The sequence below is a fragment of the Ahaetulla prasina genome, chromosome 17 (assembly GCF_028640845.1).
Source record: "Ahaetulla prasina isolate Xishuangbanna chromosome 17, ASM2864084v1, whole genome shotgun sequence".
Taxonomy (NCBI): domain Eukaryota; kingdom Metazoa; phylum Chordata; class Lepidosauria; order Squamata; family Colubridae; genus Ahaetulla; species Ahaetulla prasina.
The window spans coordinates 6,867,190-6,881,175 of record NC_080555.1 but is presented as its reverse complement, the minus strand read 5'-3'; the positions used below and the strand labels follow the sequence as shown (position 1 = coordinate 6,881,175).

At 43.2% G+C, this 13,986-nt stretch overlaps 1 protein-coding gene and 1 pseudogene across 1 annotated transcript; both read right to left on the bottom strand.

The window, feature by feature from the left end:
• Positions 1 to 486: 486 nt before the first annotated feature.
• On the bottom strand, positions 487 to 2,404 carry LOC131186528 (mucosal pentraxin-like). The gene is made up of 2 exons (XM_058160207.1): positions 2,183 to 2,404; positions 487 to 2,055 (listed from the first exon to the last, which is right to left on the bottom strand). The coding sequence occupies exons 1-2, from the start codon at positions 2,271 to 2,273 to the stop codon at positions 1,451 to 1,453; spliced, it is 696 nt and encodes a 231-aa protein (XP_058016190.1). The 5' UTR covers positions 2,274 to 2,404; the 3' UTR covers positions 487 to 1,450.
• Positions 2,405 to 4,621: 2,217 nt separating this feature from the next.
• Positions 4,622 to 6,373, bottom strand: LOC131186822 (mucosal pentraxin-like; annotated as a pseudogene).
• Between the last annotated feature and the right edge of the window lie 7,613 nt (positions 6,374 to 13,986).

Genomic DNA, 13,986 nt, shown 5'->3' with positions numbered 1-13,986 from the left:
ATGACCACGGCAATGATGCAATGGTCATCATTGCGAAAAACGGTCGTAAGTTACTTTTTTTCAGTGTCGTTGTAACTAACGGTCACTAAATGAACTTTTGTAAATTGGGGACTAGCTGTATAGCAATGGGAAGATGATAAAGTACTTTGAAATGCTACCAGCTAATCTCTTTCCTCCTCCAGTGGCCCAGTCCATAGTGTTACAAAAACATTTCTTAATGATTTCCAAACTACCCATCGATTTGAGCAAAATGAAAACTCACACAAGGATATCATGAATACAACGCTGCCAAATTTTATTGCAAAAATTGTGCAGGCCAGAAGTGGGTTTTCCAGTGTGGTTGGTTCTGTTTCTTTACTTGCTTACAGAAATTCAAATCATGCAGTGACAGGGAATTACATAAAATACGCCTGAATGCCCATCCACCCAACATCGAAGCTATAGATAATAATTTCTTTCTTATAGAATTCTTCACCAGACAGAAAGATTTGAGACGTATCTGTTTAACGTAGCATATGAAAAAAATCATAAAAAGAGGGATTTTCTGTCCTTTCAACAGAAATACTAAACTATCCCTCCCTACAACCCAGGATAACAATGCTAGTGATCGAGGTAGACAGGATTCAAAATACACACACACACACACACACACACACACAAAATTCAGAAACTGTCCTTGAACTGAAGTCACAATCATTAGAGATGATCTCTGTTGAAAAAAAAGGTACTGAAACAAAAAATTGATCATATTATGGACCTTATTATGTTGATGCTTAAAAACCAGTGCTTTTCAAATCTTGTGGACTCAGGGCCCTTTTAATATTCTTCGTTAAATTTCAAAAGAATGATAAAATGCAGGTTAACTTTAAAGGGGGAAAAAGGAAACGTCAAATGATGACAAATCCCCACCATAAAAAATGAATAGGACCGCTTTTAAGCTCCTAAAAATGATCGTGAACTCCAAAAGAATTTTTGTGTGTGTGGTTGATATTTGGCACAATAGAAATTAAAATAGAGATTTTAAAGATGTTTATTTTATGTCACACATCCCTGAAAGCGGACCTAAGACCAAACATTGAGAAACTGCTGGCTTCTATTATTATTACTATCCTTAGGGTGAGCTGATTATTCAAATCCAAACTACAAATAATAATTGCACTGGGCATGAAAGCAAGTATGGCCATTCACACATCCTGGGAGGCTAGCTATTTTAGGACGACTCCTTGAAAAGTTGCTTGGTTTCGTTAGAAGGTTCAAAGCAGGCTTTCTCAGCTACTTGAAAATGTGTGGACTTCAATTCCCAGAATCCCCCAGCCAACCAAAGCTTGTGGGAATTCTGGGGCTTGAAGTCCACACATCTTCAAGTGGCCAAGGTTGAGGAACACTAAGATCAGGCTTGCAGTGAGAACGTCTCAAGAAGGTTCCTCCTTCTCCTTTTGGACTGAAGGCTTCACAGGAGCTCCGTCTGAACGTAGCCTCTGATCTCAAACTTCAGCAAGGTCCAGTTCACCTTGGGGTTTGGGGTTATAGGTGTCTGGAAGTCGGTTAACTCTTCCGCAGGCAGGACTTTATCCCAGAGATAGACCTCACTTATTTCTCCCACGAAGGACTGCTTCACATCTAGTTTGCCCCCGTAGGAATCCTGGTCCTGACCCAGCATCACCACCAGATCTGTCTTGACCTCGTAGCCCTTCATTGCCCCTCTCCTCGGCAAGCGCTGCCCATCCAGCCACAACTGGATTATCCCAGTAGCCGAATCCCAAGTGGTACAAACCAATTCCGAGCGGAGGTGAAATATTTCCAGAAGTGGGGAAAGTGAGAAAGAGACGTACTCACCACCCACCCACATTTCAAAATCATGGGGGTTTCGGAAGAGGAGGATCTCATTGTCGTGGTCTCGGGAAGCAGCCGAGAAGAGGGAGAAGCCGCGGGTCAAGTCGGTGAAGAAGCGGAGACAAAGGGTCAGCTGTCGCAAGTTTTGATCTAGCTTGGGCTTCAGGAGAACGTAGGAGTCAGCAGAAGGCTTGGGGAAGACAAAGGCTTTTCCTTCCAAATCTGAGGAAGAAAGAAGAGAGAGAAGACCATCAAAAGGTGGACTTCCTGCCCACGGAGCTATTCAAACACACCTTGCATGCAATCCATGGTTGATTCAAGGTGGGTTCATGGAAAGTGAAGGTTCTACCATGGAATGAAGCCTCGTCTGTGTTGGTCCAGATCCCTGGAATACTGAAGATCACAAGGACTGTACAAAGCAACAGCCGGTCCTTCTCCATGATGTCACCCAACTTAGCTACCAGTTTCTGAAGTCAGCTGCTTGGAGGTCCACCAGAGAGGTCCTTTCTCCAAGCTTGGCTGTCTTGAGTTAAGAGAGATGTTCTCAACAGTGTAGAAGGTTCCTCCTGCTTTTGAACAGTCCTCAAAACACCCTTCCAGGGTCTGTTTGCAAAGATACCAGAGAAGCACCAAAGAAGGGAGACAGATGGAGAACTGGCTGTTAGATATTATGGTCTGGCAGACGAGATAATGTCCTGGCAGATTCAGATTTGTGTAGATGCATGTTTGCAGCCAGCCTCAAAATGAACCACCTGGCAGGTTTCTTCTCCAAAATTCAAAGAAAACCCAAATGCACCCACTTTAAATTATCGCATTTTTGTTTTATCACTGCGGTGATATTTTATTTATTCGTTCAATTTACATGTCACCACCTCACCATTCGAGGTAACTCTATATATTATTGGGTGCCTTCACTTAGCGACCACAATTGGGGCTGGCCACTAAGGGAAACTGCGACTGTGCTTATGATCTGACTTCAGCCTTGAGTTACAGACTGACAGAGTTGTCAATGGGAGGATGGATGGCATGTAAATGGTCGTTAAACAAGGCAGTTGTGAAATGAGGATTGTATTTAACACTTTTCCACTAAGCCCCACAGCAGAAATGGGGGGGGGGAGAGGAAAAGTCTCAGAAGAAACCCCCCTAGTTTCTTGGGGTGTAAAGACAACACAGGGGATGTACCTGCAGCCTTGCAAAATTCTGTTAATGTAGCTTCACAATAAAATCAAATTACTATAGTTCATCTTGTTGTTTCCTCTGCGGTCTACCTTGCAGGGCTGACACACAGCTGGCTGTTTTATAGGCTGGTTGGTTGCAAGAATTGGGTATGTCTAGTTTAATTAAACAGAGGACTAGGTGTGAGATGAGAGTCTTCCAATATCTCAGGGGTTGCCCCAAAGAAGAGAGAGTCAAGCTATTCTCCAAAGCACCTGAGGGCAGGACAAGAAGCAACAGGTGGAAACTAATCAAGGAGAGACGCAACCTAGAACTAAGGAGAAATGTGCCAACTGTGAGAAAAATTAATCTATGGAACAGCTTGCCACTAGAAGTTGTGGGTGCTCCATCACTGGAGGTTTTCAAGAGGAGACTGGACAGTTATTTGCCTGAAATGGTGTAGGGTTTTCCCTCTTGAGCAGGGGGTTGGACTAGAAGACCTCCAAGGTCCCTTCCAACTGTTATTCTGAATGGGAGGGAACTTTCTTACTCACATGGGTGGCCAGATTGTTGAGCTCCTTGGATTTCCTTTTTCAAGTGATGTGTGTGTTTTGTAGGGTTTTTATATAATAATAACAACAACAACAGAGTTGGAAGGGACCTTGGAGTCTAGTCCAACCCCCTGCCAGGCAGGAAACCCTACACCACTTCAGACAAATGGTTATCCAACATTTTCTTAAAAACTTCCAGTGTTGGAGCATTCACAACTTCTGGAGGCAAGTTGTTCCACTGATTAATTGTTCTGTCAGGAAATTTCTCCTTAGTTTTAAGTTGCTTCTCTCCTTGATTAGTTTCCACCCATTGCTTCTTGTTCTACCCTCAGGTGCTTTGGAGAATAGTTTGACTTCCTCTTCTTTCAGGCAGCCCCCAAGATATTGGATTACTGCTATCATGTCTCCCCTAGTCCTTCTTTTCATTAAATAGACATCCCCAGTTCCTGCAACTGTTCATGTTTTAGCCTCCAGTCCCCTCATTATCTTTATTGCTCTTCTCTGCACTCTTTCTAGAGTCTCAACATCTTTTTTATATCATGGCCACAAAACTGAATGCAATATTCCAAGTGTGGCCTTACCAAGGCCTTATAAAGTGGTATTAACACTTCACGTGATCTTGATTCTATCTCTCTGTTTATGCAGCCCAGAACTGTGTTGGCTTTTTTGGCAGCTGCTGCACACGGCTGGCTCATATCTAAATGGTTGTCCACTATGACTCCCAAGATCCCTCTCACAGTTATTACTATTGAGCAAAGTACCACATATACAGTACCTGTGCATTTTGGGTTTTTTTGCCTAAATGTAGAACCTTACTTTTTTCACACTTTAAATACTTTTTAAAGTGTAAGTTGCGTGGAACCGTTTGGAGTCAGTTGACCTCTAAATTTAATGAGTGTGAGAAGGGAATCCATCTTTCCTATCAATGGGAAGTGATGAAATGCTTTGTGATGCCAAATACTGAACAAACATGTAGATTCCAGTCATGGCCCATTTTTGGGTCATCATGAGAACAGTTCTAATAAAAATATTTTTTGAAATACCCACCTAGTGGAAACAAAATGAAAACACAACCAAGGAAATCATAAACACAGCAGGTTTTATTGTAGAATATCTTTTATGACACAAGTAAATTTTCCAGTGAGGTTGTTCTGAGTTTTTTATTTGTTTATATAAGTTCAGAAGACCAGGAGTTACATAAAACACGGCTGAGTGATCATTCACACGACACCAGAGGTATATAATTTATTTCTTACAGAATTTCTCAGTGGACAGGAAAAAAACGAGACTTATCCACTTGGCATTAGCCTTAGGGAAAAAAAAACAGAAATTGAAAAAGGACAGAAAATCTCTCTTTTTACAAGAAATACTAAATTACTTGTCCCTTCACCTCAGATTACAATATTACCGATCAAAATAGGCAGGATTTTACACACACACACACACACACACACACACACACACACACACACGGACACAATTCAGAAGGTTTCCTACGAATTGAAGCATGAAAAGTCACAAGGATTAGTGATCTCTATGGAAAAAAGATTCTTATATATTGAAATAAAAAATTGGCCCTATAGGAACCGCACGTGGCGAAGCTCAAACAAAATGCACCAACCTTCCTAATTCAAGATAAGGATTAAAAATTCAAATTTGAAATATCCTCAAATGTTGCAGGATGTGAGACGACGTGGAGGATTTGGACTGCCAAATTGGGAATTATCAAGCAGCAGCATTGACTTGGATGAGAGAATGGATTGTATTAAGAAACATAAGATTAACAACTTTGGAAGGATAGGATTTACAATTGGGATGGCACGCATTTTTATGGTACGGTAGAAGTAAGATGCATACATATTTTTACAGACAAGAGTATTTCATCAAAATTTCCTCATAATGGTAACCTTTATTTTTTCTTACAGCAATGAAACTAAAAGATGGGGGTGGGAATATAACAAGGTACGTTTTTTGCATAATACTAGTGAAAAAGATTAATCTATTTTCAGTAGGAAAAAATAACAAGCATGCATTTTTGAAAGAAGTACTTGAAATCTACAAACAATCCCTTTTGCCTGGCCAGTGTTTTGCTATTAGGTATACTGTTGAAACTGCTATTGTCCTTCCTCTTTGGACTGAAGGGCTTCACAGGGGCTCCGTCAGAATGTCACCTTGGATTTCAAACTTCAGCAAGGTCCAGTCCAGCAAGGGATTTGAGGCCATGGGCCATTGGGTCTTGTTTAATTCTTTGGCAGTCAAGACTTTGTCCCAGAGATAGACTTCAGCTATTTCTCCCACAAAGGACTGCTTCACGTCAAAGCAGGCCCTGTAGGAATCCTGCTCCTGACCCAGCATCACCATCAGATCCGTCTTGACCGCATAGCCCCTGGCTGCCCCTTTCCTTGGCAAGCGTTGCCCGTCTAACCAAAGCTGGACTATCCCAGTAGCTGAATCCCAAGTGGTGCAAACAGATACCCAATGGATGGTAGATCTGAGGGGTTGGGCATCGTGAAAATGGCGCACTCACCACCCACATATACTTCAAAACCATGGGGGTTTCGAAAGAGAAGGATCTCGTCGTCGTGGTATCAGGAAGCCGCCGAGAAGAGGGAGAAGCCGTGGGTCAAGTCGGTGAAGAAGCGGAAACAAAGGGTCAGCTGTCACAAGTCTTGATCTAGCCTGGGCTTCAGGAGAACGTAGGAGTCAGCAGAAAGCTTGGGGAACACGAAAGCCTTTCCATCCAAACCTGAGGAAGAAAGAAAGGAGAGAGAAAACCATCAAAGGGTGGGTTTCCTGCTCACAGAGCTATTCAAGCACAACTTGCATAAATCCATGGTTGATTCAAGGTGGATTCATGGAAGGTGAAAGTTCTACCATGGAATGAAGACTTGCCTGTGTTGGTCCAGATCCCTGGAACACTGAAGATCACAAGGACTGTACAAAGCAACAGCCGGTCCTTCTCCACGATGTCACCCAGCATAGCCACCAGTTTCTGAAGTCAGCTGCTTGGAGGTCCACCAGAGAGGTCCTTTCTCCAAGCTTGGCCGTCTTGAGTTAAGAGAGATGTTCTCAACGGTGTAGAAGGTTCCTCCTGCTTTTGAACAGAGTCCTCAAAACACCCTTCCAGGGTCTGTTTGCAAAGATACCAGAGAAGCATTAAAGAAGGGAGACAGATGGAGAACTGGCTGTTAGATATTATGGTCTGGCCCATGAGATAATGTCATGGCAGATTCAGGTTTTCAGCCAGGTTTTCTCCAAAATTCAAAGAAAACCCAATTTCATTAACCTTAATATAAATCTAAAATTTCATTATACTTCTCTTTGTAACTATGGTGAAAATGCCTGCTTGCTATTTTCCTTTATTAATTTTACATGCCACCCATTGGCATTTCGAGGCAATGCTATATGAAGGCTGGCCACAATTCAGCCTGCCAATTTGTTAAGCAAAGTGTTCACTAAGGAAACTGAGACTGTGCTTATGATCTTAAGAGTTTTCTTTGCATTAGAGGCCTGAGAAGGTTCTCAGTGCGAAGATTGGTGGCAAAGGTATTTTTTTTTACCACTGTCAGAACTTTGAATGGTCACTAAATGAGAAAGTCATTAAATAAGGATTGTACTGTTACAATAGCTACACAAACTTCACAATAAAGTAGAACTACTATAGCTTACCTTGGGTTTTGTTTCCTCTCTGGTCTACTTTGCAGGGCTGACTTACAGCTGGTTTTTTTATAGTGTGATGTGCGTGAGAGATAGCTTTCGTACACAAACTTTGGGGTCGTGTAGCTGAGGAGCCCCTCGGTTTTCCCTTTTACAGGTGATTTGTGTATGATTTGCGGGTTGTTTTTTTGACAATTTTTGTTAAAACATTTTCTTTTTAAAGTGTAAGCTGGCTACAACTGTTTAAAATTGGCTGACCTCTAAATTTCAAACAACAATTACATGTAGTTCTTGACTTATGACTATAATTGAGCCAGAGGTAAGCAAATGCTGTGGCTGTTAAGCAAATCCATTTTACCCAGTGATGGTTTTTATGCCAGAAGGGGAAATATATGCCAGAAATGGGCAAAAAAACCCATCAAACATTGCAGTCATGTGACTGTAGGACATTGCAGACGTCTGTAAAGATGAGCTGGCTGCCAAGTGCCCAAAATGCAGTCATGTGACAAGCATGAGTCTGTGTGGGCACACTGTCGTGTAACTGCGAAATTGAATTGTAAGTGGCTTTTCACAAGGGGTGTTGTAAATAACAATGGTTGCTAAGTAAACAGTTGCAAATTGAAGAAGACCTGTAAGAGAAGGGAATCCACCCTGCCTATGAAGGCTCTTATACAGAATTTGGCATCTGATGCACACATCACCAAGGATTTGACCAACTCCTCTCCATAGGCTGGGATGGGAAAATTGATTACAGCAAGATTTTCGCACCCAAGCCCCCCATCACATCCGACCTAGCTTGGGCATTCATTCTCAGCGGGCCCCTTTTTGCCAGCAGTCCATCCCTGGGCACTGGGCTCCACCGTCCTCCCCCCCTCCCACCCCAGCCACATGATCACAGACGATTTACCCAGGGAGACATAATAATGGCCAATCTGCAGTGCAGGAAAAGAAAATGCCAGCCAATACCCGTGCCAAGGAATGGGTCTCTGCCTTCTCAATGGATGGTAGAGGCCTCGGGTGCCGGAGAGGCAGGGGACAGAGTGTTGGGGTCTGGAAAGGGTCCACGGGGGCGGGTCCGGCACCACACTTCTCCCTTCACTGCCCTGCACTTTGCATGAGCCCCGAAACATCTCCAACCCAGCGCAGGAGACCTTGAGGGGGGGGCAAGGTGGCCTGCATCATGGGAAGGGGAGTTCAGGGCTAAATGCAAAGAACAGAGCAGGAATGGCAGATGCATGGTGGCAGAACGGCACCAGTGGGGCTTTCCAGGTCCCATCGCTCTGACTCCCGCCTCTCTGGTGCCCGAGGCCACTGCCGTCCACAGAAAAGGCAGAGGCCAATCCCTCGGAACAGGGATTGACTGACATTTAATTGTCCTGCTCTACCAATTGGCCAGGACTGAGTTTCCTTGAGTGAATCGGACATGCTCACGTAGCAGGGGAGAAGGATAGCTGACCAGTGGCGAGGGGGCAAGTGCTGGCACAGGGCTAGGGGAGAAAGAATGTCCAGGATAGCTCACGATATCTTGGGCACAAAAATGTAACCACAATCAATTTTCCTTGAGAGGTCTTGAGGTTTTTGTTCTGGTTCTAAGAACCGTCGCCATGGCCAAATTACGCCAGGCAGGGAATCTATAAAATCTATTCTCCATCAACAGCCACACGTAGCATTAAACAAGGCCATTGAGACTTTCGTTCTGGTTCTAAGAACCATCGCCATGGCCAAATTACGCCAGGCAAGGAAACTATAAAATCTATTCTCCATCAACAGCCACACCTAGCATTAAAACGGGCCATTGAGGATTTCTAAGTCTGGTTCTAAGAACCGTCGCCATGGCCAAATTACGCCAGGCAAGGAAACTATAAAATCTATTCTCCATCAACAGCCACACCTCGCATTAAAACGGGCCATTGAGGATTTCTAAGTCTGGTTCTAAGAACCGTCGCCATGGCCAAATTATGCCAGGCAAGGAAACTATAAAATCTATTCTCCATCAACAGCCACACCTAGCATTAAAACGGGCCATTGAGGATTTCTAAGTCTGGTTCTAAGAACCATCGCCATGGCCAAATTACGCCAGGCAAGGAAACTATAAAATCTATTCTCCATCAACAGCCACACCTAGCATTAAAACGGGCCATTGAGGATTTCTAAGTCTGGTTCTAAGAACCATCGCCATGGCCAAATTACGCCAGGCAAGGAAACTATAAAATCTATTCTCCATCAACAGCCACACCTAGCATTAAACAGGGCCATTGAGGATTTCTAAATCTGGTTCTAAGAACCATCGCCATGGCCAAATTACGCCAGGCAAGGAAACTATAAAATCTATTCTCCATCAACAGCCACACCTAGCATTAAAACGGGCCATTGAGGATTTCTAAGTCTGGTTCTAAGAACCATCGCCATGGCCAAATTACGCCAGGCAAGGAAACTATAAAATCTATTCTCCATCAACAGCCACACCTAGCATTAAACAGGGCCATTGAGGATTTCTAAGTCTGGTTCTAAGAACCGTCGCCATGGCCAAATTACGCCAGGCAAGGAAACTATAAAATCTATTCTCCATCAACAGCCACACCTAGCATTAAAACGGGCCATTGAGGATTTCTAAGTCTGGTTCTAAGAACCGTCGCCATGGCCAAATTATGCCAGGCAAGGAAACTATAAAATCTATTCTCCATCAACAGCCACACCTAGCATTAAAACGGGCCATTGAGGATTTCTAAGTCTGGTTCTAAGAACCATCGCCATGGCCAAATTACGCCAGGCAAGGAAACTATAAAATCTATTCTCCATCAACAGCCACACCTAGCATTAAACAGGGCCATTGAGGATTTCTAAATCTGGTTCTAAGGACCATCGCCATGGCCAAATTACGCGAGGCAAAACTATAAAATCTATTCTCCATCAACAGCCACACCTAGCATTAAAACGGGCCATTGAGGTTTCTAAGTCTGGTTCTAAGAACCATCGCCATGGCCAAATTACGCCAGGCAAGGAAACTATAAAATCTATTCTCCATCAACAGCCACACCTAGCATTAAAACGGGCCATTGAGGATTTCTAAGTCTGGTTCTAAGAACCGTCGCCATGGCCAAATTACGCCAGGCAAGGAAACTATAAAATCTATTCTCCATCAACAGCCACACCTAGCATTAAAACGGGCCATTGAGGATTTCTAAGTCTGGTTCTAAGAACCGTCGCCATGGCCAAATTACGCCAGGCAAGGAAACTATAAAATCTATTCTCCATCAACAGCCACACCTCGCATTAAAACGGGCCATTGAGGATTTCTAAGTCTGGTTCTAAGAACCGTCGCCATGGCCAAATTACGCCAGGCAAGGAAACTATAAAATCTATTCTCCATCAACAGCCACACCTCGCATTAAAACGGGCCATTGAGGATTTCTAAGTCTGGTTCTAAGAACCATCGCCATGGCCAAATTACGCCAGGTAAGGAAGCTATAAAATCTATTCTCCATCAACAGCCACACCTAGCATTAAAACGGGCCATTGAGGATTTCTAAGTCTGGTTCTAAGAACCGTCGCCATGGCCAAATTACGCCAGGCAAGGAAACTATAAAATCTATTCTCCATCAACAGCCACACCTCGTATTAAAACGGGCCATTGAGGATTTCTAAGTCTGGTTCTAAGAACCGTCGCCATGGCAAAATTACGCCAGGTAAGGAAGCTATAAAATCTATTCTCCATCAACAGCCACACCTAGCATTAAAACGGGCCATTGAGGATTTCTAAGTCTGGTTCTAAGAACCGTCGCCATGGCCAAATTACGCCAGGTAAGGAAGCTATAAAATCTATTCTCCATCAACAGCCACACCTAGCATTAAAACGGGCCATTGAGGATTTCTAAGTCTGGTTCTAAGAACCGTCGCCATGGCCAAATTACGCCAGGCAAGGAAACTATAAAATCTATTCTCCATCAACAGCCACACCTAGCATTAAACAGGGCCATTGAGGATTTCTAAGTCTGGTTCTAAGAACCGTCGCCATGGCCAAATTACGCCAGGCAAGGAAACTATAAAATCTATTCTCCATCAACAGCCACACCTAGCATTAAAACGGGCCATTGAGGATTTCTAAGTCTGGTTCTAAGAACCATCGCCATGGCCAAATTACGCCAGGCAAGGAAACTATAAAATCTATTCTCCATCAACAGCCACACCTAGCATTAAAACGGGCCATTGAGGATTTCTAAGTCTGGTTCTAAGAACCATCGCCATGGCCAAATTAAGCCAGGCAAGGAAACTATAAAATCTATTCTTCATCAACAGCCACACCTAGCATTAAAATGGGCTATTGGGGCTTTCTAAGTCTGGTTCTAAGAACCATTGGCAATGCTAAAATTAACCTGTTGAGAAAAGTATAAAAACTATTATCAATCATAGCACCAACTATGAATCAAACTACAATGGGAAAACTCTTTGGTTTCCCAACCTGTTAAGACATTCAACCATAACTGGGAAACTGACCATTGTATATTAAGCCAAGTGGAACAACGCTATGACGGGCACGCTGACAAATTGACCATCAGTAGAAACATAGACAAACAATGTATCTGTGCACAAGTGACAATCAACAAGCTCAAAAGGAATCAAAAGGACGAAAACACCTCCTCACCAGCAATCAACACCTATATGTGCATAGATCAACCCCAAGTTTAACATCAGACCAAGAATCAAAGAGTAAACAATATCTGAATCAACAATAGTCCAACCAAAGAATCTCCAAGACCATTTTCAACAACACTGAAACTGCAACCACTAGAACACAAGAAGAAACCCCACCATCTCCCAATACCAATATTCCCTAGTAATGAAACATCTTGCAAAAAAAAAAACAACTTCCAAGCTCAGAGAACACCAAGGACCTTTCATTTCAACCATAAACCACAAATCATCTCATTTGTATACATCGTCATATTAAAGTTCATACATCACTTTCAGTTTTAAGAAGTCTGACTGGTACTAGCATTCTTTCTAAGAAAGAGAAGGTGGGAGGGAAGTGAACCGAAAGGAAAGGATTCCCTTCCAGTCGGAGTAATGAGGGGGTCCTCATGGACTGGAGGCGCCAAGCGCTTTTGACTCCTCCAGGGTGATTCGTCCTCACTGCTCACTTAGGGACTGAAAAGGTCACCCGGTGGAACCCCAGAGAAGCTGTCCAGTGTGAGTCTCCAGCTGAATGAGATTGGCAGCGGCCGAGTACCACGCTCATTCACAAGCCTGAGAGAGTAGAAGCTCAGGGACTGAACAACCTCATCAAGTAGGGGCCATTAACCCCATCTCCACGCTGTGTTGATATGGGGAATGCTTGTGGGGACCTTTCTGGTTCTACCACAGCCAATGGCTAAAATGATCTCACATCAGAAATTGTTTATGTTTTGGATATTTTTTAACCATCGTTACTTTGTATTCCCCCAAAAAAAAAACTTCCAAGCTCAGAGAACACCAAGGACCTTTCATTTCAACCATAAACCACAAATCATCTCATTTGTATACATCGTCATATTAAAGTTCATACACCACTTTCAGTTTTAAGAAGTCTGACTGGTACTAGCATTCTTTCTAAGAAAGAGAAGGTGGGAGGGAAGTGAACCGAAAGGAAAGGATTCCCTTCCAGTCGGAGTAATGAGGGGGTCCTCATGGACTGGAGGCGCCAAGCGCTTTTGACTCCTCCAGGGTGATTCGTCCTCACTGCTCACTTAGGGACTGAAAAGGTCACCCGGTGGAACCCCAGAGAAGCTGTCCAGTGTGAGTCTCCAGCTGAATGAGATTGGCAGCGGCCGAGTACCACGCTCATTCAAGCCTGAGAGAGTAGAAGCTCAGGGACTGAACAACCTCATCAAGTAGGGGCCATCAACCCCATCTCCACGCTGTGTTGATATGGGGAATGCTTGTGGGGACCTTTCTGGTTCTACCATAGCCAATGGCTAAAATGATCTCACATCAGAAATTGTTTATATGTTTTAGATATTTTTTAACCATCGTTACTTTGTATTCCCCCCCCCAAAAAAAAACTTTGCTAAAGCATGCCTTAGGGTAAGCTTTAGCAAGCCTCAAAAGTTTTTGCAGTAATAAATAGTACCTGTCAGGCTTCTTGGTTAAATACAGCACTGGAAAGTTAATAAAACTGACTTACCTTTGATGTCTTCGACTGCTTGCCTGTTGCAATTCCCTTCATGTAGAGGGCCTTTGAAATAATAATAATAAAAAAAATCAGCCTCACCAAATGACCACCTGATGTTCAGAGACTAGAAAATCAATTCATCAATTTTAGAAAGGCGCTTTTATGTTCTTTAGCCTACGAGTGAAAGAAGGCAAGATATACTGAATTTGGAATGTTGTGCCCTTGAGAATACCTCAGACCACAGGTTTTTACTGTTCCCAAAGATATGACCTCCAGCTCCAGGAGTTTCTCTTACTCTCCAGGAACAGGAAGGCATCCTTAAAATTGCCTTAGGCCCTGAGAGTTTATCTTCCTGCAAGGAAGTCAGGTAAGTTCCTAGACCTGAGGCAATTTTAGGTAACTTTTGCCATTAGTTCCTTAAAGTAGCTAGTCCTCTACATGTTTTAAGGACTTGAGCCTTGGCTAGAACTGACTATTTCTAAGAACAAGGTCAACTCCTGGACCTGAACTAATTTTAGTTAAACTTTTGCCTTTACTTGAAGTAGCTAGTCCTCCACATGTTTATGCATACCTTATTTGGCCAAGGAATTTAAGAACCTGACTTAAATTACCACAGGTCCCAAAAACTCACTTTATTCCTGA